At 32.4% G+C, this 26,747-nt stretch overlaps 1 protein-coding gene across 1 annotated transcript; it reads right to left on the bottom strand.

Moving 5' to 3' along the window:
- Nucleotides 1–223: 223 nt before the first annotated feature.
- Nucleotides 224–26,284, bottom strand: LOC129001560 (alpha-amylase-like). Its single transcript, XM_054428894.1, has 11 exons — nt 26,261–26,284; nt 13,561–13,740; nt 13,269–13,408; nt 10,999–11,173; nt 7,903–8,018; nt 6,958–7,088; nt 5,916–6,041; nt 4,897–5,012; nt 3,671–3,869; nt 1,779–1,894; nt 224–442 (listed from the first exon to the last, which is right to left on the bottom strand). The coding sequence occupies exons 1-11, from the start codon at nt 26,282–26,284 to the stop codon at nt 224–226; spliced, it is 1,542 nt and encodes a 513-aa protein (XP_054284869.1).
- Between the last annotated feature and the right edge of the window lie 463 nt (nt 26,285–26,747).

The following is a 26,747-nucleotide window of genomic DNA, read 5'->3' as shown; positions in this document are numbered from 1 at the left end:
GTGCAACTCCAAGTCCTTCAAGTGAGAAAATGAGGCACTGCCTTTAAAATATTTTTCAAAGCTTAACTGTACTTAAAAACATTATCAAAACCACTTTGCCAATAGCTAGTGGATGCTAATATATCTGCCTTTACCCCAATCTCGATGCGTAGTGATTGGTAATGAATAACTCAACAAAGATAAAATCCATGTACTTTATTTGATACATCTTCATTTGTACCAACTACATCTCAAATTTCCTCAGATTCCCAACTCCATACACAGTTCCAGATTGAATGTGGATCGCCACAACGCCATCCTCATCAGGACGTCCAGGGTCGAGCTTTGGTACAACTACGTTTGCTATTCCGTCTTTATCAACTGTTATTATTTTTCCAGAACAACCTGCAGTTGTAACTTCTCCAGATATTATATCACAATATTCTCCCTCTGGCAAACAAGTCTAAAACATTATCAAGATAGGTTGTTAAGATAAACATACACTCTGTAAGAATATTTGATAGAAATGCTATGTAAGCTGTTGGTATTGTTTAGAAAGTGTATTATGTATGTTGTGATGTTATAATGAACTAGTTTTTACCCGTACAATGTTGTGTTTTATAACTACTATGAGCCGCAGCATGCTAAAATATACTTTTACAATTATTTAATTTATAACAGTCCTTTTACCAGGAGCTTCAAATTAATCCCTCTGAAACAACCTATAAAACGCTATTCATAAAAAAAACCTATTCCCACTGAATCGCCTTCTACTTAATGTTGCTTGGACCCTTATTTATGTGACACGGTTTTCTTTTATGCATTCATTTTTTAATACTTCTTTACCCACTTATAAATTTAAAATGTTTCGCACTGTAATATTTGTAGGTATACAGTATTTACAATGTTTTCACTAAGCTAAATGTGCACACATAAAAGTGGCTTTGATGTATCTTTATTAAAATACATATATTTAATCTCCAAACTTTGCATCTACGATAAAAAGCTTCAATTCACGATAAAAAGGTCTACGGTTCACTTCAACCACTATTACTTTAGGTAAATCAATGACCACCCAACCCATTCCAACCTTGAACCTATGAATGGCTCAAAATTATCAATTTTTAAAGTAGTTTTCACGTTATTGACATAGGTACTTTAATCTTTCACTACAGCAATCTACAACAAACACAAAAATACAAGCTAAGTAACTTAAAGTTAACTTTTAAGTAGCTTTGGGTATTAACAAGCTACTCTTTTCCCAGGCATTATTTTTGGGGGAAACAAACGTTGAAACACAATAAATATTTATAAACATTATGAAACAAAAAATTGTTACGGTTTGTAAGTCATATTATTCCTTATGTTTTTGTAGTGTATAATTTAGAGTTGTACGGTTGAATTTTGTTTCTAAAAGTGTTGGTGGGTGTCTATATTTTTTATGCAGCATATTATGTAAATATCAAATGCTTCTAATTCACGTTCTCTTCACATTGCAAATCAAGGGGACAACAGCTAGTATATAATATCATTGAGTTTGTGAATTAATCCGGTTCTTTATTGTAAAATTGTAAAACTATTATTTTTTATAGAAACGCCAAAAGTGAAATCAGCTAATTTAACGTGTGGGAATAGTCATTCAAAAATGTATATTAATGAATAAAGCTGGAAATGAGCTTTTTCGTTACTGTTTATAGCTGTGGAAAGGTGATTATTTTCATGTAGTGTTTGTAGATTAATCTTTTCCAGTCATTGGAGATAAGTCATCGGATCGGAATAATATTTTCCGATGTTAATACCTGGAGACGTGAGTTTAATTCGACGGAGTCCAAGTTGAAAGCCACAAATCCTTTGTTCCCTCTACAAAAAGCAATTTGATTTTTCCCATTGCTCCACCAATTTGTCACTGGCGTACCTAGAAAAGTGTTAATCTCGTTAATGAAAATGTAAACCTGATAGAAAACGATTTTGTACAGATTTTATGCTCAGAGAATACCAATGCAGGAACAGCATATCAGAGGTGATGCAACCTGCCTTTCTACTGCCCTCTTAAATATTTAAAGATCACGTTTTTAAATTGCCATCTGAATTCTAAAACAGTTCTAAAACATCTATGTTTCATAAGAAATTTTACAGTAAGACACCAATACGATGATTTTTGAACAAATGTTTTCAATATTATTTACTGTCCCAAGATTAAACTAATGAAATTCTCTTTTTAATGTTCTCTCTAAGCCAAATTCATTTGTAAGATACTAATTGTGGCACATATTAGTTGTTTACCTTGTACAAACTAAAGGTATACTGATCCAGTCACCAAACATACAAGTATTTACTCTAAGGTGTATTTAGTCGTGGGGCATGTGTAATTGTTTCTAAATGTAATACATGATTAAAATAAACAACAGAAAGAACAGCTCTATACTTGTACACCCAAATCGAATTCTCTTTAGAAATAAAAATGAAAAATATTTCAAAAATTATTTTTTTATATTTGATTGCTTGGCAGTATATGATTGGTGGCTTCAGTATATTACTGGTGGAGTTGATTCCTCCTCAATTCGCCCACGGAAAAATAAATTAAAACATAGACCCACATTTTATGTTCAAAACCTAATGTAGTCTTTTTGACACAATTATTCTATGCATTAAAATGGTTTTATTAAGTCACCAATTGGCTTTAAAAATACTACATTCTCCATGGGAGGACCCCAGTCCTTATTCCTTTCTTGAGAAGCCCTGACCCCCCCCCCCCCCCCCACCTCACACCGGTAACACACCCATTGACAAGGTCCTAGAACCGAATCTAGGTGTGAAGATTTGCAAACGGTCCTTACATTTTTGAAAAATGTCCTTAGGCTCTGTCAGAGTGGCTTTTAAGGTCCCATGTAATGCTTATGAAGAACATAATTGTGTACATTATGAACAGCTGGATAATTTAACTGCTGTTAATATTTTATTTGCGATTTTAGGAAACGTGTGCTACAAACATTTACTGGATATGTTGAAATGTAATATATTTACTATTTATATTTCGGTTACCATAAATATTTTTAGTGCGAAAAATTAAAAAAGCCTGGACAATTTGATATACTGCAAAGAAAACTTATGTATAAATGTATCCCTTGAGCAATAATTCAAAGCGCCGATTTTTAAACTATGAAAAAATGGGAAAGTCATAAAACACCACCAAGTAAAAGAAATTTAAATTAAGGTGTTTTTTTTAATTGTTATTACGGACAACTTAATGCAGCCAAGAGTGGGAAACATGTGTAGTAAACAATTTTAAAAAACCAGCTTTTGAAAAGCTATAAGATATTTACAAGAAATATTAATTATATCGAACTGTTGTTTAAATCGTGAGTATTTCTATAATCGTTGATTAGATTCTTTTAAAGTTATCTGATATTATGACTGTCATTTGTTTTAAAATAACGCAAGTAATTACTTCGTTATTGTTCAAATTCAGGTACACTAGTAAACATTAATTTACAACGCAATAAATAAATACCTTTTAAAATGTTCAAAGTTGACCTGTCGCTATGGTAAACCAAAAGTAATAAAACACATAATAATACTGAAAATAATGCTTTGTATAGTAAAGTACGTATACACAACATTAAATAAAAAAAAAACAATTTCCTGCGTGATAAATTTTGCATCAGTTCCTTCTTATATTGTTCCACTCTACCTTTGACAACGTTGTGGAATTCCACCGCGTTGTAAATCTGACGCCATCGATGTTGACACACCCAACCGTTGGAACAGGTATTTTTATCGACAGGACGAGTTGGCTGTTGAGGAGGGCCTTGTAATTTACCTGAGAACTTGAAACTTGAAAATATCTTGCAAGTGTAATCTCCATGAGCCAACATGAAAATCACTGCCATCTGTGGATAAGAAAAAAATATTTAATGTTGCTACGAAGCTTAGCCCTAACCTAAATCCAAAGTTTACACCAAAGTTGACAACACAAAGTTTAAAACTAAATGTTGATCCAAACAAATTTGAGAAACTAGAGGAAGAGTTATTCTGAAAAACCAAGTTGCTCCTCACTAATTAGTGGAAAACTTGTTGCCAAATGATTGACTACCGCCCGACGTCACACCGGGGGGCTTGGAGGTGCCAGAGAGAACAATTCTCCACACTAGTTTCCACAAGTTGCTCGCGCATAGCGCGTAGCAACTAATCTTCCACTTTTTGTTGTAAACGTTCTCTGATCTTTACTGACTCCCCACGGGAAACCAAAATTAAGTGGAAAACTCTCCACTAGTGGACGAAAGAAAAAATCGCTGTGTTTTGTAGAAAAAGCAACTAGTTTCCGCAACTAGTGGAAACTTATTGGAAGACTTTGGTGCATCGTGGCTTAAAGATTCTTCTTCTAGTTTAAGCGACTAAACATTTTGTAAAAAGGAGTTTCGTTTCCTTTAATATAATTAATAAATTGAAAATATTATATACACCACAGAATATGTGTACGCTTTGGTATATAAAATCTAGCTGGTGATGTGCATACTCATGATTGCTATTGTGTGAGCATTGCTCTTTGGAAACAATTATATGTTTTTGGGCTTTTGCTGATTTTAAGCTCTGGAAAGAATCAAATTATTTATCGAAAATAACAACAACCAAAGCAAACAAAGAGTCTGTTTTTACGCAAATCAAATCGTGTTTAGGGACATCTATACCAACACATAGATAATTATATACTTAGTTTGTAAAAGTATATAAATATTTTTCTACATTTTAGCTTTTAAAGATACGTCTGTACTACAGGCCAAGGTAACTTTTGCTTCAAATTTGTGGAATTCTAGAAAGTTGAGAGGGCTCAGATTTAAAGTCTTTGTTCCATAACGGTGGGCAGAATAAATAATAAATATTTATAGCAGAATCAATAACAAAACAGTTAACTATTACCTTGTATTGTTTTGCTTTGTTGTAGTTTAGAAAGTTTAGTTCTGGCAAACGTTCCGTGTTACTATTTTCAACAAGTACAACACTTTGATGTTTTGGCAGGATACTTCCCTCTGAGCCTGGTAAAAAAAACAATATTAAAAACTGTTTTGAATAGCTTAGTGTGCTTATATTTAAACTAAAAATGTAATTATAAACATTGAGATAAGATCCTGCAATTTATCAGAAAACGTGTAAAAATACCTCCCCCACCGCAAACTTGCAAACTTAGCTGAAAAAATATCTCCGTAAAAACTTAACATTTTATTCCCTATTTAAATAAAGTTAGTTTCTAGAGTAAATAGGTTTGCTGCTACAGGGAAGGTAAAACAGTGGTATTTTTTTGTAAAACGTCAGTAGTTCCAAATGAAACAATTATAATCTCTAAATTAGAATAATATTAACTCGCTAATGAAGTAAACCACAAACCGTAATTTTCTTTTCAAAATAACATGAAAATTATGAAAACTGATTTTTAGAATTTTCTCCTTAACTATAAAGCGAATAACAACGATTAAATATACAAAATATATGGTTTTCTACAAAATAAGTTAGAAGATTCTGTTTTTTTCTCTTATTTTTTTCAGAAATAATATAAAGTAAAATAAAACCCCAAATTTCACCCCATATACCTTCTCGCCATAGTACAGTCATGCTGGAACTTTTCAGATAAAACTAAGGTTCATACTTTTTTACCGAATTTGATTAAATTCTAATATTTTGTATTGAGTTGTCGCGAGTTATGGCTTAGTACCTTTATGGAAAATTCGCTAAAAGTTAAAGTTACCTTAAATATGAGAACGATATCTCTCTCGAGATTGGTGGAGTCTAAAAATACTCGGCATGGTCCAAGAATTAATAGAGATAACAAATTTTTAGGCCTACACCTATTGGCAATTTTTGATATTTCAACATGCCATTATAACTATAAAAGATAAGTAATTAAACATACTACAGTACTATGAAGACTAAACCAAACAAACCAAAGTTCTGAAGATCTTTTAGATCCTTTATGCCTAGGAAAAACGTCCCCAACTGACGGCCAAACTTAAAGTCTAGGACTAACCCTAGGGGGGTGTACTCCTCATACTTTATTGGCCCGGCATCATCTGTAAACACATCATTGATAAACATCGTCAAAATATCAGTTTGGTTTTCACATCTGCTCTTGTTCAAGGTGACGTTAATGCATTACCCTGGTAAAATATAATCTTTGACCACTATTACTTTAACACTTACAAATTTACAAATCTTAAAAACAACAACAGTTTTCTTTTTCACGATAATTTCGATATTGAGTTGTGGGTAGATATATCCGTAGAATCGAAAATGTGGGATGTTCTGGTTTATGAGCTTTGATTATTAATGGATAATTACGCTGCATCATACCTGCAGACTAAGCAAGTTTCAGTTTAATAAGATAATCACTCAAATTAGATTTTCTTCCTAATTAGTTTTTTACTAATATATTTAAAAATATCATTTTGTTTTCCAATTTAAGTTACCTAAGTGTTTACGAGAACTTGATTGGTTTTATGCTACAAGGTAATAAAGCGTGTTTTCTTTAGTGGAAATAGCTTAGTATAGATTTTGATCGACGAAATCTATACAAAACAAGCAAATTACGACGGTTTACTTACTCCCCGTGAGAATAGCATGGGCATTTATAAATTATTTTTTATTTTTTTTTTTTTTTTTACTATTAGGCGTACAACAACAGCTAATACATTTTTTGGTTTACGCTCTACAGAATAGGGTACTTTATCAATAAGTTGCGAAATTAATTTTTTTTTTTTGGTAAAAAATCAGGACAAACCAACATTTAACCCATAAGCCACCATTCCCATAGGATGATCATGCTCGAATTGGTGTATATTGGTCCCGGGTATAAGTTTTACCACAATACCTACGGTAATAGCTTATTCCCTGGGTGAAATTCACTAAATATTGACTTTGTAGTTTAAATATCAGAGATTGAAAATTATTTAGCTATAATTAAATTCCAAACAACATTGTATTACAAACCTAAAAGAAAAACATCCTGGTATATCAGAGGTCTAGTTTCTGCAGGGAATCCGTGTTCAGTGTTCAAATGATTCAGTCGCTGATAGATCACAGACAAATCTTCAGGATACATCAGAAGGGCGAAATGTATCCTAGAACATTTATAAACTTTGTAAATAAATCACTTAAGAACAGTTTAGATTATGCACAGGGTAAAAACAACAGGTTAAACTACAGACTTAGTATATGCTCTGCATAATATACTCTCATAATAAAATATACATTATATGGCATACTGGCAGAAATGTGCAACATAGAAATATAATGAAATCATGAACGTATACAGATGTTATGTAGTACACTGACAGTGCTGTGTGTGGCGTGGAGACATATTGGAATCATGAACGTATACATATGTTATACAGTATAGTACACTGACAGTGCTGTGTGTGGCGTGGAGACATATTGGAATTATGAACGAATACATATGTTATATAGTACAATGACAGTTCTGTGTGTGGCGTGGAAATGTATTGGAATTATGAACACATACGTTACACTGTCAGTGCTGTGTGTTGCGTGGAGACATATTGTAATCATGAACGCTTACACACGTTATAATTATGGTACACTTACAGTGCTGTGTGTAACGTGGAGACATATTAGAATCATGAACGTATACACACGTTATATGGTACTCGGAAAGTGCTGTGTGTAACGTGGGATCACACTTAAATAATTAAAATATACAGACCTAATACGGCACATTGACAGTGATAAGTGTAATATGGGGACATATTAAAACCATGAAAGTATACAGACGTGAGGATACATTGAGTACTGTTTTTTTTTTTAACAAAACTATTTTATCTTTTATTACATGGCATATGAGTAATACCTATGATTACACCTACATATAACTAATAGGTAAAACATGTGTAAGCTAAAAGTAAACCAGTTATATACCTAAATCCAGCTACCCCGATCTCTAGCAAGTGGTTTAAATGATGCACTATCTTCTCCCTTACTGATTCACGAGAATGGATCAAGTCATTCAGACCATCTCCTTGACACTCTCGTATCTACAAAAGCAAGAATAGAAGTCAGCAATGGTAAATATGAATATTTTGTGTAAAAATATCGATTATCAGATTCAGCATTTACAAGTATTTTCATGTGATTCTCACAAATAAATTGATTGATTGATGAAATGTTAATAGAAATAAACGTTGTCAGAAATCAGACACGTACTTTCTCCCATTCGGTTGTGAACAACCTTTGTCATAGGTAGCAATGGAAGTAACTATGATATTTTATAAGGACCCTTACAAAAGCCGCAATAGCTTTTGCAAAGTAGTTTTTACAGCAATGGGTGGTACCTCTATTTTATTTATAATTATAAGGACCAGAACAGACCAATTTAAACCGGAACCATATTTGAACAAAACAGATTTTCCGGTATTTTGGGTGGTTATATGGAAAACTCAAAGATTTTGACGTAAACAATACTTCCTCCTTATCATAAAGGGAGAAAGTATATATAGTCTTTCATATTACGATAATTCGTGTATCGCAACTAAATATTGTGTTATTTGTAAGAAATCCAACCGGTCATGAATTAAAAAATAAACTACACAATGTTGTGCAGATATAAAATATTTTGGATACAGACGATTGTCTGCGTTAAAACTGAATCCAGTCAGTCAAGATAAGGGTTGAGATACAGAAAAGGCATGGTTTATTATATTTATCGAATTGATTTAACAATAAGGAAAACAGTATGACACGTTGATGCTGAACCAATCCTACAAGGATTTATCATGCAAGATTTACAAAGTCTCTTTAAACTACACAACATCGGTTAAAATAAAATAATTTAAAAAAATATTTTAAAACGTTGCAACTAAAGAAGGAACTTAATTCTTTGAAATATTTCTATTTATTCAATTAACGTTTTCTTTTTCCTGAAAGCACAACAAATACGTCATATAACATACATAATAATACATTTACACTAATACTTTTCACTCACAATACGGTAAATACATATACAATTTGCCTCTTGGTTCTTATAATGATTGGAATGTCCAATCGATATCGATCACCACTTACCATCTTCTATATTTATTTACCGTCTTGTGAGTAAGCAGTATACATGTATACATATTATCATAAGTGTTATTTGAGGTATTTTTTGTGCTTTCAAGTAATTTAATAACATGTACGATGCTGATCAAGAAGTTATTTAGTTTTATTTTTTCCAATGGCATTGTATAATTACTATGTATTGTATATTTTTATTCCTATTATAACTAACTAGCTGTACCCGCGGGCTTTGCCCCGCTTAACTTCATAAGTATTCGCATGGCTCAATCACGTCCTGGTTGAAGTTCGATCGCTACGCTCACTCACCTTCAGGTTGGAAATCGTTCGCTGCGCTCACTTGTTTTCAGGTTAGCTCGTTCGCTACGCTTACTCGCCTCCAGGTTGATGTTCGTTCGCTACGCTCACTCACCTTTTGGTTGCAAATTAGCTGTTGTCATAAATTAAAAAAGTCATCCCTTTTATTGTTTATCATACAGTACTTTGATAACGGTTTATATGTTTTAATATTTAACATTGGAGAATTTAAACGTTGTTAAGTGCACAGGTGTGCTGCGATTGGGGTTTAATACATTTGGACTTATTCAAAAGTAAAATAGTTTTCTGTGCTGCAATCTGTAGAAACACTGTGGTACTATTTCAAATCACGACTAATGCTAATACAGAATGTTGTGATTATTCAAACCTACAAACAGTTGGTGAAAGTAAACATCAGCTTTTAAATTATATTTATTTGTAAACATTGTAGATCAAAAAGTCTGACATTGGCCCACTTAAAACCCTCTGGGGCAGAGCCCTTTTAACGGATCTGCACCAAACTTCACTCGAACCATCCTTGAAAGATGATTAATAATGCCTAAAAGTTTCATTACAATCTTTCGAGCGGTTTCGGAGTCCATAACGTATATACACACACACACACACACACACACACACACACATGCATACATAGTTCCTCTTTTATAGATATAGATTATTGATGTTCTTATTTTATTTTTTTGTAAAAAAAATTTATTAGGCACATATTTATATCATGCGTAAATAATCTAATACGAGTGTGCGTATGGCATCACTGCTAAATTAATCAGCTGGTGCAGTGCTTATTTGTCATTCCATTTGACCATTGATTTAATGACATGACCTATAAACGTTTTTGCTTGTTAACATGAACATTACAAACATACAATTAATTTTGATCAGTATATTTGTTTGTGATATTTCACTGTGACTTTTAATTGCTTATTTGTACAACAATTTCATTTGAGTTTGGATTTGTTCGTGTGATCATTTAATTTAGGTTTGTTTGTTTTTTTTTATTTACGAAACTGTATAGTAAAAGTTAACCTGTGTATACATGCGTACACATGTGTAAAACAATTACACATTATTTGTGCTTCATGGTAACTGTAGGAAAAATAAAATGTTCCACAGCACTAACTACATAAATAACTGTTAGTCCATCTTGTGACGTTCCTCTCGCACTATTCGAATTTTGCCTTGCAGTTAAATTGTTGTAATGAAGTCAAGGAAAGCATGACAGCGTTTATACTACCATATACAAATATTCATTCTATTTGTATAAAATACTACACGGTTACCACGGCAGAATGCTGCCTTAAACAGCAGTACACTGCCACTGAACTGAAGGGTTATTTTGTCGTGGCCGTTCGTTAGTATTGCATATATTTAAATGCAAGCTTTCACCCTGTACCGATTTTGTCGAAAGGGAGACTACCCACCAGCCAGTACAAATAAATTAGCTGTTGCGCTGTTTAATTTTTCCAATCTGGCTTGTCAATTGGACACTGTTTATGTTCATTGTGTCATTGTGAACACATTCATCTCAGAAACAATGTCGTGAAATGTGTAAATCCGAACTAACGTGACATGAGCATTAGTGTGGTGATTTATTGACATAGTGTCACAACAATATTTCCTGCCCACAATCCCTAAACATACCTGTTTTGCATCAGTTGGGTCGATTTTTTCACACGGTGGATAGAAGTCTTCCTTCGTGTACGGTACATCTGGATAATATTTGTCTTCAGGGTAAAAAGGTGAACCTCCCACACCTACACGACTTCCCTTAACATCTGTCTCGGTCATATGGTTGAATACAACATTGACAAACACTCTGTATATGCAATTGGATTATTGTTTTCTATTTTTTACAAAGAAAACTAATTTTATTAAGCTAAGCTTATCAATATGGTCTCTTAGAATCGTATTGATATACAAAACATATCCAATCTTAACGAGTTAATGCATGTTTGAAATAGTTACAATGGGAAAATAAAATCATTTTTTTAACATAAAACTTCTAGCATTAAACCTATAAGCCTAGGTTCATAGTTATTGGCTTTACTGTATTACTGTCACATATGTAGTTGTGATTTTAAAATGTCTTTACTACCACTTTCAGCTCCTTATATGACGTTCCGTTGAAGTTACCAACCTCAAGAATCGTCTCTTCTCCAATAAATAAGGCATAAGGCAAAGAACCCATCAATTTACCCCTAAATGCAAGGGTCAGGGGTGACAGTGTTTCCGAGGGCTAAATTTCACGTAGAATCAAAGTTAGGGTATCATGTTAAAGAGGATTAAATCATCTAAAGGTTGGTGGCTGCATATATGTTTACGATCGTACCATAAAGCCTGAAAATTTTCTTTTTAATGTAGACGAAAAATTACAAATTTAAACTGCAGGAACTTATTATAGAAAAGCTAATTTAAAGAATGTGTTGGGGGGATTTTTTTTTACGAAAAAATTTAGTTTGAATCTGACATAATTTATGAAGCAGCCGCAATGATAGAAGGATTATCAGAAGACAAAGACGCCGATAACAATGTGTTGGGTAGGGGGAGCAAATATTATGGTTAAATATTCTTTTTTCCAGCATTAAACACAAATGTTAAATTACAAATCTTTCAGGTATCCTCTTAACTCATTATTTATTTCTCATCTCTCTGTCTCTGCTCTGTATTATACGTTCATTGAATGTACCGTTTCCTCTTTGTTTTTACTTGTCCCCATGGTTTTTCACTTCAAATATTTATCATTGTTTTTAATATTATTTATTGTTCTCACAACAATATTTATGTATCTGTTTATTGTTATTTCATTGTTATTTATATTTTTCATTGTTATTTATAATGTTTATTGTTCTCACAAAAATATTTATTATGTTAATTGTTATTTCACTGTTATTTATATTATTTATTGTTTTCTAGGTTAGTCAATGTGCCATTTATTGTATACATATCTTCTTTATTCATTCAACTATGTATTTGCTTATCGTTACTCAGTTCTTTCTGTGTCCAAGTTTTTCACTTGTATACTTTACTCTTATTATTTTAACACTTATTATTATTATTTTATTATTTTGTAACTTTTGACATTCCTTTCATTGTTATTATTATGGGTTATCTTGTCATAATGAGCAATTTACAACTCAGTCAAACTGTAAAATTGGTGTAAATCCGTTGGCAAATAAATAAATAAATGTCTATGGGAGTGAAAGGACACGGCGACGGTCAGTCTAGACCTACACCTTGAACCCGTAGCCGCGCCGTGAGAATTAGTGTTCTTGTATGGCCATACTGTATTATTTATTTGTAAATATGTTTGTGTGTATCTCGTGTATTTATTTTCAAGACTTTTTGGTGACCTCCTAGGATTGTCAACCCGTCTTTTAAGGCTTGACAATGACACCACGAGTGTCGAAACCGGTCGCTATCCAGACGACAGTGGATTACAGTGGCAACAATAAGGTATTTAACCTCTAGAATAATATTGTTAAGTAATCCGGAAGGCAACACCTCAAAAATTAAGACTACAGAGGTAGATCGCACCCTTTACTCAGCTGCTATCAAGTTCTAGAGGAGAAGGGTTAGCACACCACCCCGTGGGCATCCTCTATTCATTTTGTTTTAACATCCTCATTATGAATCTCCTTTACTTCCTAATTTAAAGCAAAGATTCGATCTGAATACAAGATAAAATCCCTATTCCTTTACTTTATTTGGGATTGCCAAAGTCCTTGTGCTGTTAAATGCACTGAGTATGTATTTAGTTATATTTAGTAACTAGTTTTACACAAATGTCTTTTGAAGCTCTATAACCTAATTCAAAGCAAGAGTAATTAGTTTAGTTGAATGTTATTTATTAAAATATATTTTAAAACTTTTTATTTTATTTAAAAGTTATTTTTTTACAAAAAAATACTGACCTAACACCAACATTGTTGCATCTTTTAACCATATCTCTCAGCTGGTTCTCGCTTCCCAAACGGCTGACCAGCTGATACGAGACTACTCGGTAACTATCCCAGAGCCTATCTGAATCAACATGTTCTGCAGGAGGAGAGATCTGTAACAATTAATTGTGGGAAACTAAATGGAGGCATTGATAGAGTTTTTGGCTATTTTTATAATGGTCTAAAATATGCATTAAAAGTGTGCTTAATTCAGGAGAAAATTTTTCGTTAGATATATGAACATAAGTTAAAATTAAAGACATACTTGGACACCATCAAATCCTTTTTTGGACAAAAACTGCTCACATTCATCAGCTACTTCTGACCACCGCCACATGAACAAATCTGCGATAACACCACTCTTTAATTCGAATTTCTTTCCATGGTCAAAACTGGTTGGTTTTTCATCTTCTACAGGAACAGATCCCCCTTTTATCTTCCCAACCTGTAAAATGTTGGGGGTAAAACAGTAAGAAAACGCTAGATAGAATAATGAATTTCTAAAATATTTATTAACCCATAACACGTCTACAACTTTGATAAAGCACACAAATAATTTTAAAATTCCTGGCATATACCAATTTAGAAATTCTAATATTAAGTGTACTAACTTTGGACACAAGAGCCCAAGGAAATTATTATTATTAAAATATAGTTCGATTGATAAGTTTCGGAAATGTGTAATATATTTTATACCGTTATAGACAAAGTAATGAGCCTTATTAGTATAATAATATCAATAATATGAGCATATCAATAATATCCCAAATTACTTCTTGATCAGCAACGTACGCGTTATTGAATTACCTAAAAGCACAAAAATACATCAAATAACACTTATATTAATATATTTAAACTTATACTGTTTACTAGCAAGACGGTAAATACATATAAAAGATGTAAAGTGGTGATTGATTTCGATTAGACACTCCAATCATCATCAGGCCCAATAGGCGAATGATTGGTCACAAATTTCGCCTATAACAGGATTAGTGTAAATACATTGTAATAGGTGTTATTTGACGTATTTCCTTTGCTTCTAGGCAATAGTAACCATAAATGTATAGGCCTACTCTTTTAAGCTATTACACATTTTATATCTCTCAGAGGAAACAACCCACAAGGAGTCAACCTTCTTCTCAAGAGCATAGGTTGAGTGTTAAATCATATCAAAGGTAAAGGACATAGCAAAGGACATAGCAGCAAATCCGAACTCGAACGGGCAACCGAGTCAACAATTTTAGTAGCTTAAATATTTTGAAATCTGCTATTTTGAATCTTTGAATGGCTGAAATTTTTTATTTAGTTGTTCTTTTGAGCTCAAAATCTGCGGAATTATATTCAAGAAATAAAAGAAAATCTTTCCCTCCCAGTAGCAGCAAACCTACCTAAGACCTTTAAATATTATACTATTTACATGGAGAATAAATACCCGAATGAATCATACCTGTCATACCTGTATAGAGAATAAATCTTGTTTTTATAAGGTATGGAAATATGTATTAAAAGTATTATCGGACGGATTGAAATTCGCTTAGTCTGCAGGTTTGCTGTGGCAGGGATATTTTATGCAAAAAATATCCTATTTCACGTCTTCCTACATTTGCAGCTTGTTTAATTAATACATGTTATAATGACCATCTTTTGGGAAAAAAATAATTTCAATTATGTTTTACAAATAGTTTATTGTTCCTTTAAATTGAATATAAAATGTTGTTTGGATACCTTCACCAGTCTTATAAATATTTAATTAAAATACTAAAACAAAATGGTGGATATCTCACCAACTAATCAAGTAGTAAAACATGTTCTTGATTTTTGTTTTATTTTTACCTATTAAACGTATAACCGGATTTGGTTGTTTTTATGGCACAACTTGTATTCGATACATGGTATTATTGTATCTAATAAAATTTATTTAAGTTTAAGATAGTGATTTATCTAGCTGTAAAAACTCACCAATAATAAGAATAAGCTCAGTTGTGATAAAGCTTGGCGTAGCATTTCGAACTGCACGATTGCCTTGCTCCAACAAAACTAATTCTACGGCCATCTGGCCATTAATAATTGCTACATCAAAAATTTTGATTTATTGTTAAAACATACTTTAACCTACATTTTGTTAATTTCACCGACGATTTTCTCCACGCTCTACAAATATTGCAAATAAGTTAAATATGTATAATTGTTGAACTGTACGTTTTTGCAATAAGAATAAAATAACAGCTTGAGTAGAATATAACTTCTTTGGATTCAAACTATTCCAACTTCTTCAGTGTCTTGGGGACTTATTCATAAAAGTGTGGTGTGCTGGTAAATGTTTATTGTTGAAAACCATTTGAATATTAAAATATTATTTACTTAAATTCCATTCCCTTAAATATTAGCAAAGGAACAAGCTTTGCTCTTTGGTTCTTCAGGAGTTTAATAAAATTAAAACACTTATTTATGATTTTTAACAGATTTTTTTTATTCACAAACAATAATGCTATCAAGATTTGTCAAAAGATATGTAAAAACCCCAGCCACAGCAAACCTACAGACTAAGTGGATTTAAATTTGCCTGATTGGAATTTCAATCAAATATCACCAATCATTTCATATTTCCCCCATTAAAAAATATTTTAATTTGAACTTAGCGTTGCTGCTACAGGAAAGGTAACAAATGATTTTTAGTAAAATATTTTCATTGGTCTAGTATTAAATAAATACATTTTCAAAATTCGATCAAAATACAGGGTGTCCCGGAACTCGCTACCAATTTTTCAGGGCAGTGTTCCTAGGTAAGAAACGCATCTAAATAGTATATTACAAATGTACGTAAGTCCTTGCTCACGGTTCCACAGACTTGGAAATCTAGCATACCAACATGTTGAAATTATCACCTGCAAACTTAAAAAAATATAGTTTAAGTTGTTATTGTTATGCGGTTGTATAATAATGTGTCAAGGTCAATGTCTGGAATTCGCTGCCTTGTTTGTTTATTGTCATTGTTTTTATTAAGTCTTTTCTGACAAATATATTTATATTTGAGTTTGTTATTGTTATTATATTGTAGTATTTATCAATTGTAATCTAGTCTTGGTAATCGTTATTTTTCTCTCAAATATTTTATGCAATACGCATGATCTAATCTTTGTCAATGCATTTTTGGTATATTCATGTTGATGTAATTTCTCATGTTAGCAATCTTTTTTATTGCCTAGCAAGATGAAACGGTATTAAACGGTATGTCATTTAAATTGGAAATAAAAGAGACATGTTAAACAAAGAAAAGTCCAATCAAGCTAATTAGAGTTTGCCTATTCGGCAAGTTTGCTGCGGCAGGGGTATTAAAGTTTACTTTTTCCTTTATTTATTTTTTTACTGCTTTAGTTATTTATTGTTTTCATCCGTCGGAATTCCTATGTCTGGCGTTTTAACAATATTGCCACATGTTGGTTTCTTCCACTTGAAAAGATGATCGGACTAACGATTTTCGTAAAAGTTGAATGTTTATTTAGCTATCACTCATATTACATTAGGCGTCAAACAGTATCAAACATTTTTACGTACCTACACATCACTGTAATTTACAAATTAGTTATCGTTGGTGTTGTGCCTTATTCATATACCAAATTAGAAATTCTAATATTAAGTGTATTAAATTTTAACCCAAGATCCATAGGAAATTATTATTATTTAAAATTAGTTCGATTGATAAGTTTCGGAAATGTGTAATATATTTTTTACCATTAAAGATAAAGTAATGAGACTTATCAGTGTAATATTATCAATAATATGAGTATATCAATAATAATCCAAATAACTTCTTGATCAGCAACGTACGCGTTATTAAATTACCTAAACGCACAAAAATACGTCAAATAACACTTATATTAATATATTTAAACTTATACTGTTACTAGCAAGACGGTAAATACATATAAAAGATGTGATATAAAAGTGGTGATCGATTTCGATTGGACACTCCGATCATCAATAGGCCTAATAGGCGAATGATCGGTTCAGAAATTATATAATATTATATAAATAAATGTATTGCATTTTGGCTGTTTACTTGTGGTTCGCCATTATACGATATATGGTGTGATTGTATCTTATTAAGTTACTAAGTCAATTATAGATATTTATCTAGCTATTTGAACTTACCAAAATAACAAAAAAGGTCAGTTGTAACAAAGCTAGGTGTAGCCGTGTAAAAGTCATGCTTGCCACGCTCCAACTAAACAGTTTTGTAAAACCATCTGGTCATTAGTACTTGTCATATGAGTGATTTCGATGGATGGTTAAATAAGTTGCGAGGTCAAATTTTGTTGATTTTACCAACAATTTAGTTCACACTCCACTAATAAGCGACACGTGTATAATTTTTAAAACATAGGCTAGTTTGTTTATCATTAATGGTGCAATATGATGAAAAATATAGTTCATCAGACGGTCAAAAAGTGTCTTTTCAACCCTTTCTTATTTGTTTACCTTGGCTTCACCTCTTCGTAAAACCTGAGCTCAGGTCAAAAAGAGTCACTTTAGGTCCTAGTGATAAAATATTCCATTTATTGCAATAATAATAGTCCAAGCCACGCTCATTGAATTCCTAAATGAATATATTAGATATCAGAAGCACGAATTTGCAAACGTTTATTTACAGAAAAAATAGAAAACTAAATAGTAGTTTTTTTAATAAATAGTATTTTTGTAGCCTTGTTATAACTGAGACCAGGGGATGAAATTTAAAAAGCATTAAATATGGAGCGAGTGACAGTGATTTAATTGTCATATTTTAAGCGTAGGTCAGTGTTAATCGGGTGTTATCATGGAATGTTATGGTGATATATCTGAGCTATAATTTCTCGTTATTCCACTTATTAATAAAAATCTTAGATGAATATGAAGCATTAAATATATTGAATCGATGGGCACCCTTCTGCAATTACAAACTATTGGGTACTTCAGTATTAAACGGAGGCCACATTTTGTCAGCGCGCTGCGGCGGTTATGTTAGGTTGGGTTATCGTAAATATTATGTGTGTAGGACTTTCCTCGCTTCGTTATGAATCGAACGATACTTTCTATTATGATAACCCAACCTAACATAACCGCCGCAGCGCGCTGACAAAATGTGGCCTCCGTTTAATACTGAAGTACCAACTATTGTTGTTTTGATTATTTTTCATTAAACCACTATCACTAGTTATTATTCGCAATCCGGAGGCTACTCATACAACAATAAAATTATGTATATGTAAAAACAACAAACATGCCAAACTACCAAAATACAGCCTTAATCTTGTAGTTCTTACTTAAATTCCAGCCTAAAGATTGGTAGTTTTGCGAATTTTGTCAATGCATCCAACCAAAAATTTTGCAACGAACAGTTTTGTGGATACCAATAAATTGTTAAGCCGGTGTCTACGGAATGACGGCCCTCACATGATATGGTGATATTTATATCCATCCGCCTCACATTGATCATAAATCCTTTTCTTGTGGAATTGCGTATGAATAGAATTAATTTATCTTGAACCTGAAAGCAAAGGAGTCCATTAACATATTATTTTTCAAGAACCATGTTACATTTATCATGCACCACGTCTACGGATATATATAGTTCTGCATCCTACATATATTATCTTAAATAAAAATAAATCCGACATTTCACTAATGGCGCACTGGTAACCATTAAGGCTTTTGCGGTATGTCCCATACGGTTGTTCTGTTTAAACAGGCAGATCAAAATATTGTAAGAATTTTCTTGAAACAAAAAGGGGAAAACCTATGTGACAGGTAGACAATTTATTTCTTTTAAATTATAAAATCACCAAACATTTCTTGATCATAAATAACGAAACCCAAATAAAGTCATTGACAGAATGTCTAAGTAGCAATCCCCACAATATGTCAGGACTGCCCCAAGTTGTGAATTATATCGTCCCATGAATCTAAGTCTGCTTACACATTTATGTGGCTACATTTTATCACCACAAACACGATAGTGGACTCCTATAGTATTAGGTAATATTTTGCTTGTTGGTATACAGTATAAGCAGCCCCCGCATTTGCCCGGTACAAATACAATGTACGAGTACAATAGTATAATTAGTTTGTTTCCGTTTTCTTAGATACACACAACACTTGGTTCTATTTAATACAGAAATATTCTTACTTTATGGTGAAAAATTATAGATCAACTGCTATCACGAATTTTCATATAAAAAAAAAAACACACACACACTCTGAAATAGGTAAAAATAAGAATATGAAATAGATAAAATATAATAATAATATAATATAATACATATATGGTAAATATATTTTCGTATTTTTATGCCATATTCGGCACGACCTCGGAATTTCACTAACTTCCTCCAGTTATAACCCTAGTGGCAATCAAGACATAATTTAATATATAAGATTTTTCTCTAGAGCTGCAGACAAAAACATAACCAGTCAAAAAAAAAAAAAAAACATTCTCACAGTGTTATGTGAAAAATTACCCTATAAACCAATGCTGCGTTGTCACCGATTTCTTTATCAAATTACAAACCTTATGTATTTAATGATTTTACAGTAAAACAGCAACTTTGTTGATGCGAAAAGCCTTGATGGCAAACTGGAGGCTAATATCCATACTGGTTATAGGTAGCTATATACCACTTACCATCGAATACTAGTACCAACCTTATCTTACCTCCGTGGCCATTGAAACCTTAAGATTTGGCTTTGTCAACTAACAACACATCTATGTTTTCTTCATTACCTGCCTATTCTAGGCCCCATTTCGGAGACCTTATCCTTTACTTGGTTTTCCACTTCATTCTTATTGTTGTCTTTAAAGTGGTCATTTATCTTGAGGTACTCCTTGGAATACGCTTTTAACAGTTTGTGTACATTCTCTCAACTACCCATAGCCTGCTTATCCGATCCTTTACTTTCGGAAAGCACCTACTAAGTCTGGGTGTTTATACACTATCTCTCTTTTGTTTCGTATCTTCAACCTTCGTCACCTTGAACTGGCCCATATATATATTTCCCTGCACTCTATTCTCAAACACAATAATAACTTTTTTCGGATTCCTTGGTCAGTGTTCAAAATTATGAACAGTATACAGTGCTGCTGGGATAGTTATGGTAAAGTATAAATTGATTTTGGTTTCTACTGACAGTCATATTGGGCTTGAATACTATTCTAAAGTCCAATATTGAATACATACCTTTTGTACCTGTTTACATTTTCAAAGCTAACTCTTTGATGTCGACAGACAGAAATTCTTTATAACTTCCTGGTCTACGTATAAGTAGTAGGATAGCAGAGCTAATAATAATATTTTGTAAGATAAAACATAGAAAAGCACCAACTATGAAACAGTAGACCCTACGTTGTTTAACATTGACGGATGATGGAGCTTATGTAGATTGATGTGGGACTAAGTATCACGTCAAGGCTATGACGTGTAGGAAATTACGTTATCAGTCTTGTTAATAAAGTTTCAATATGTAACACATGCAAAGCTCGCCTACTAGTTGTCTTTATTATAAGATCTGCGGAAACCTTTGAGAGGTCATAAATGAAAAGAGGAATTTAGTTGTAAACTGTTTTAAAATAGAGAGGATTTTTTTATTGTGAGGTGTCTTATGTATTAATATCTGTTACTTTTGTGATTTTTATTTACTAATATCTTTCAGACCCTTCATCAACAGTTTGTACAACCATTTATTCTCGACTTAATGTCCCACATTTCCATGATTGACATCCACGTCAAAATCCAAAGTGTTTTAAGCGGACGTTCAAAATATTTCGTATAGTTATGTTGTTACAAATCTGAGTTAGAAATTTGGCTAAGCAATCTAGCATCAGAAGTTTAAACTAACCACCAATATATTAATAAATACATTTAATTCAATATATTATTTAAAATAAGTGAATTTTTACCTTACAAATATCACGTAGCTTAAACTTGATTCGTTATTGAATAAATCTTATTCGTAGAATATTCAACACAAGTAAGACTAGAGGGAGAGACTTGTCCACACCAAATATCACTGTCAACATTACCTACGACAGGCCATATCTAGGGACATTACTGCTCTGTCGTTGAGGAGGACTTTGATGTGCATAGGCATGTTGTAACTATATGTATGGTAACAGCTAATAAAAAGATGTTTACAGATTGTGGGGACACATTATCTTTTGTACTGTGCTATACTCAATTGTTTTAAGATGATCAGACACACACTCATCAAACCAAATTAAATAATTGCAGTTCATAGAATATAAATTCAATTGTTGTTTATCAAATACACTAACAACCATAATTTGTCTAAATGATTATAGCTGGTTCACATCCACAAGCCTGATAATCTTTTCCTTCACATTAAAACGTCTTATCACTATCCCTACCCTACCTATCGGGAGCGAGCTGGTCTAGTGGTTAGAGCACACGACTTCGGCTGAGGTCCCGGGATCAAATTCTGCCAAATCACCAATGGATTTTATCTAAGTGATAGTGCTGCAACCCCTAGGTCTAGCCTGAAGTAATGTGAAAACAATCCCGGGCTCATGCCTAGCGTCCTAGGACAAAAGAAAATCCCTAACTATCGGGTCTGTTGGGTTGCTAATATACGAATATATTCAGATTTTAGAATCCTATTATGGTAGTGCTTAACCATCCCATGGATAAAAGAGTCATCTTGTTTTAGCTAGGAGCTTATTCGTGGTGGTCTGTTATGTGACCTCAAACGATTAACCTGTTTCCAGGCCCACTATACTCGTCAGATGTCAAGTTGAGTAGAAGTATTTAAATTAGTGTACTTATTACCTTAATCCACTTGGCGTGTGGCTTTAGGTTGAACAGTATTTCAATGATATTAAAGCTAGGGTTAGGGTTTATTGTGAGGGAATATCATTTCACAAAACAAACAAATGTATGTAATGTTGTTATGGTAGGCCTACGTCTATTGGTAACCAAGATTTTGACATACACCAAGACATAGGGATTCAATTATGAAGCTTACTCCCAGGTGCACATTTTAATTAAATTAATCTATGAATAAATCTAAAATGACTGTCACATATTCATACGGTTTGACACAGCTTATTGACATAGGGCATACTATTAAAATTTCACCAGCCCCAACAGCTTTTTTAAAAGTAAAAGTGTACCTAAGTACTCTAAGCGCGTGGGTTTATTCGCGTAAGATTTGATTTCGAGTTTCATTTTAATTTTGGTACATGTAGCTTTGCTTGGATTCAATAAAATATTTATAAATTAAGTTAAATATTGTATAGAAACTTTTGCAAATCTTCTTATTGCCTAGTAGCATTTGAATAATTCCGTTGATTATCTTTACAGTTTCAGCATTAAGTGTAGCAAGGAATGTACGGTATTTTATATTTTATATTGTATGTTTACAATGTGGGTGCATAATGCTTATTTAACAAACTATCTCTAATCTGCCGAAATGGTGACTTGAGGAAATTCAGACTTTAGTGCACTGACGTTTTTTTTTTCAAATGTCAAGCAGTGATTCGGCTCTCCTGCTCAAAATGATCAGCCCGTTGTTCATCATATTGCTAGGCTAATTCTCAAATCATATGATCAAACTAATTCTCTAAATTCATTCTTTGCTTCGTGACTTGGCCGAGGTTCTGAGACATCTGGTGATCTTGTCAGCTGGTTGGATCTGGTCCGTTGTAAACGAAGTGGTTAAATGTGTTTCTCGATGATCGATTGTTGCTCTCCCTTACAAACTCTGTAAATATTTCGCCACGGAAGTCTTACGCGTTTAATTTTTTTATCTTGAAAACTAAGCTTGAAAACCTAACTAATATGTATCTAATAAATAACCAAATACAACATATACAACTGTTATTTAAAATGATCAGTCAAAACTAACCAATGCAGTTATTTTGGTTTACACGTCAAATCAAATTATGACAATAAAATAACCTGTACCAACAGTTTTTGTTAATTTCCAGTACAAAAAGGTATTGACGTTAAAATGGGCACTTTCAATGGCTGTTGGACATAGATCGGATTTTCTTAGCATTGAGACAAACTCTAATCGATTTCTCGTGGCCTCAAATTGGACCAAAATAGTCCTCGGACGAAAATTAAATTTTGCCCGTACACTCGCTTGTTTTAGAGTAATGGATGGGATAAACAATTGGATATTCCTTAGTGTGCAGTTTTGATAGGGCTGAAATATTTTAAGCTTAAGAGTATTTTGATAAAATAAATTATTCCTATTTTTTTTTTTTTTTTTTTTTTATAACTAACTCTTGCCCAAAGTTTCAAAAAATTGCATTATAATACATGGAAAGAAATCAAGAATTGTAATAGTGTCTGCATATTGTTCAAGTATTGTTTACAATACTACTCTGAGCTCTATTACGATATTGCATCTTTTTAAATAATGACTTATGATGACATTATCGACTGCTCTCGATCTTCGCCAAATATGTGCAGTAATACTTGGAGTTTATTTAAGACTCTTAAGGTGTTTTATGTTAGATTCTATAGAGAAAGGGTATTTATATGCCCCCACGTTTATTGTTATGCCTCCTATAAAGTGTTAAAACCTACGTACTTCTTGTAAATAACAAATGTTATTTTATAAAACGCTAAATTAGTGGAAAGCATGTAAAACGTTACACATAGAGGTTTTAATACCCGAATTAAAATAGTTAAACATAGATGGATAAGCTATCATCGCGAGTTGTTGCGTCAGTTTGCTAAGCCGGCCCCAACAAAGTTGGCAACTCTGTATTGCTCTGATGAGTTATGGCCTTATTATTGTGTAACGCGATTCAACAACACAAATGTGTGTGTGTGTGTAGAAAATTAATTTTATATGTCTGTATTATTTAAAATAATAAATATCCCCACCGCAGCAAACCTGCAGACTAAGTGAAGTAGCCTTTGCCAGAGAGTACTATTTGATTAAAATGCTATATGTATTCCTTTTTTGAATAACATTGGTTTACTGAGTAGTAAACATTATTAGTTTAGTTACCACTACCATGGTCAAAAATGGTAAAAACCAATTTGCACACCATGAAACAACCAGTAAACCCTCGATCCAATAGTCTAATCATACTGGTTCGTGAACTTGTTCTAATAAACGTAGGTTTTTACGTTGTAACTACAGTTCATCAAGATCTATTGATTATTCTCAAATTATTGTGTACGTATATGAATATGAACGGACTGTGTTTTTGGCCTCTGGGTACATCAAAATAACAAAAATTGTCTCGGGTCCATGACTTACCATGAGACATAGGGCAGTAGCCTATAGGAAATTCGCTGAATACGTTTTAGAACTATTTAATTAGTTTTATGAATATCATATTGCATTTTTTAAACTCACTACCTTACTGTCATTATTTAAAATCAGATCCAAACTCGTGGAAGTTTTGATCGTACAGTACATTTCTACAGTGTCGCTTGAATATTTTTACAACGAAATGGTGTTAAACACTTTTATTTTCAGGATCATGATACATTTATAAGCAATTAAGACAAGACACAATATTCATTTTCCTTTTCATGCACTCTTAACATGCTCAAAGCCGGGCTTTAAGCTGCCTATGCAACACACATCTCAACATGCATTATATATTCGATGATTTCAGGCATATTATTAAGACTTTTAACATGGACAATATTTGTTCCTGAAGGATTGGAGTACAAACTCGAGCGCGCTCAAGTAAATGCCACTAGTAATGAAATGAAACTAGTAAATGCGGTCCTACTATCGAAATATACTATTCTCGCAATTGCTTTTTAAACGATATGGCTATGATTAACCAATAAGTAACATTTTAACTAAAGTGTATTCTTATTTTTATCAATATTTTTTTTCAATTGTAATATGGATGTTTTAATTTATTCTTCATACTAAGAGAAATTATAAACTCATTGGTGTAACAATTTATAGACTTATACTTTTTTTCTTATGCTTGTGACAGATTATTATAATTTTACCTTCAGGATATGCCATTTATATACTTTTATCGATAGTGCAAGGTATGCTGTCACTTTGCCCCTGGGAATTAAATAATCCAATGCAGTAGCCACTACTTTTGTTACTTACAAAAAGGCATATCCGGATTTTGTAATAGTATGTCGGTTGACGACAAAGTTATACAGTATTCATTATAAGCTTTTGTATAAGGAACATTGGGTTGTTATTTAAATTTCATAAATTAAAACATAACAAGGTGTTAACGGTATTTTCTAATATTCGTGGTTAAAACTGTCTATAAGTAATAGCTAGCTCACACGTATAAAGAAAAATTGTCTTGCAGTTATAATATGAAACATCATCTTGTAAACATATGTCCCGTGGCCAAAAATGTTTTCATGTATAATGAAAAGTGCACCAAACAGGTTCTTCTATATTATTCTCTAAATTATCAATAATAAAATAGATATTAGACCATTGTCTTATAAGGAACTTAATATTTTATAAATTATTGTTACATACAAACAGCTAGTTTTACGTTCATGAATTAGATTCAAACAAATAATACAACATTATAACAATTTATTTATTGATGAAACTTTTTTTACTTTCTGTAGGGGAGGGGTTGGTCTCTAAGCATAAACTATACTATGATAATACTTAATTTTATCAATTTACTGAATTTACAATTTATAATGAATAAGCTATTGACGAATGTCTCAAGGTAAACCTGACCCATGAATTGATTACCTTTTTATATATGTGTGTGTGAGGGTAAGGTTTTTTTGTGTTTGTTGTATCCATTGGCCATACAACCCAACATACACACGTTGTGGTAGGAGGGGTCATTCGATAACTCAAGTAGAGGTCTTCATATTTTTATGACATTTGGTACAAACATGTAAACCAACGTTTATTCTAACTAGTTCGAACCTAATCAGACGAAAATTTATGAGGTTAGGTATGAGGTTTTCAAAAATTTGAAAACATTAACTTACCTTAATTTTGACCAAACTCTGCATTTTTTCTGAACCATTTTGTAGAGCTTAAGAAGACAAATAGTTTTGCATTTTGTAGTGTTGTTGTACGCACTATTGTTACGGAGAAAAGTTCAAATGTCATTAATAGTGTTTTTAATTATTTGGATACCAAACTGGAAAACAAATTTTAACTTCTTACTTCAATTTGAATGATAATGATAATGACATAATAATGATTATGTTCCTGGTTTTTTTTTTCAATTTTAGAAGCAAGAATATAACTTTAGAATTAATACTGCAACTATTACATAGCTAAACACACATATTTTAAGTTAAGTATTCCAATAACATTACACATTAACAACGTTTTCAATTAATATTAGATCATGCGTATATGGGCTATGTCAAAGTATTATATTCATGACAGTTTTTAAAGTAGGGTTCGCACTTTGGACCATGCTTCAAAGGAATGTATTCAACAAGAACAACAACCAGTAAAATATCT

Source organism: Macrosteles quadrilineatus, unplaced genomic scaffold (assembly GCF_028750875.1).
Source record: "Macrosteles quadrilineatus isolate MER2022 unplaced genomic scaffold, UCM_ALF_1.0 Scaffold_1__1_contigs__length_201487025, whole genome shotgun sequence".
In the NCBI taxonomy this organism is placed as follows: Eukaryota; Metazoa; Arthropoda; class Insecta; order Hemiptera; family Cicadellidae; genus Macrosteles; species Macrosteles quadrilineatus.
Note: the sequence above shows the minus strand (reverse complement) of the source record. Positions and strands in the feature narration are given on the sequence as shown.

What these genes read in the sequence shown, in the direction of transcription:
- LOC129001560 (XM_054428894.1), bottom strand. Translation starts at nt 26,284, where the DNA reads ATGCAGAGTTTGGTCAAAATTAAG. An exon ending in ATCGGGGTAGCTGGATTTAG is followed by an intron (nt 7,089 to 7,902) that starts GTATATAACTGG and finishes TAAATGTTCTAG; the next exon opens with GATACATTTCGCCCTTCTGA. An exon ending in AATTAAACTCACGTCTCCAG is followed by an intron (nt 443 to 1,778) that starts GTATTAACATCG and finishes ATAATGTTTTAG; the next exon opens with ACTTGTTTGCCAGAGGGAGA.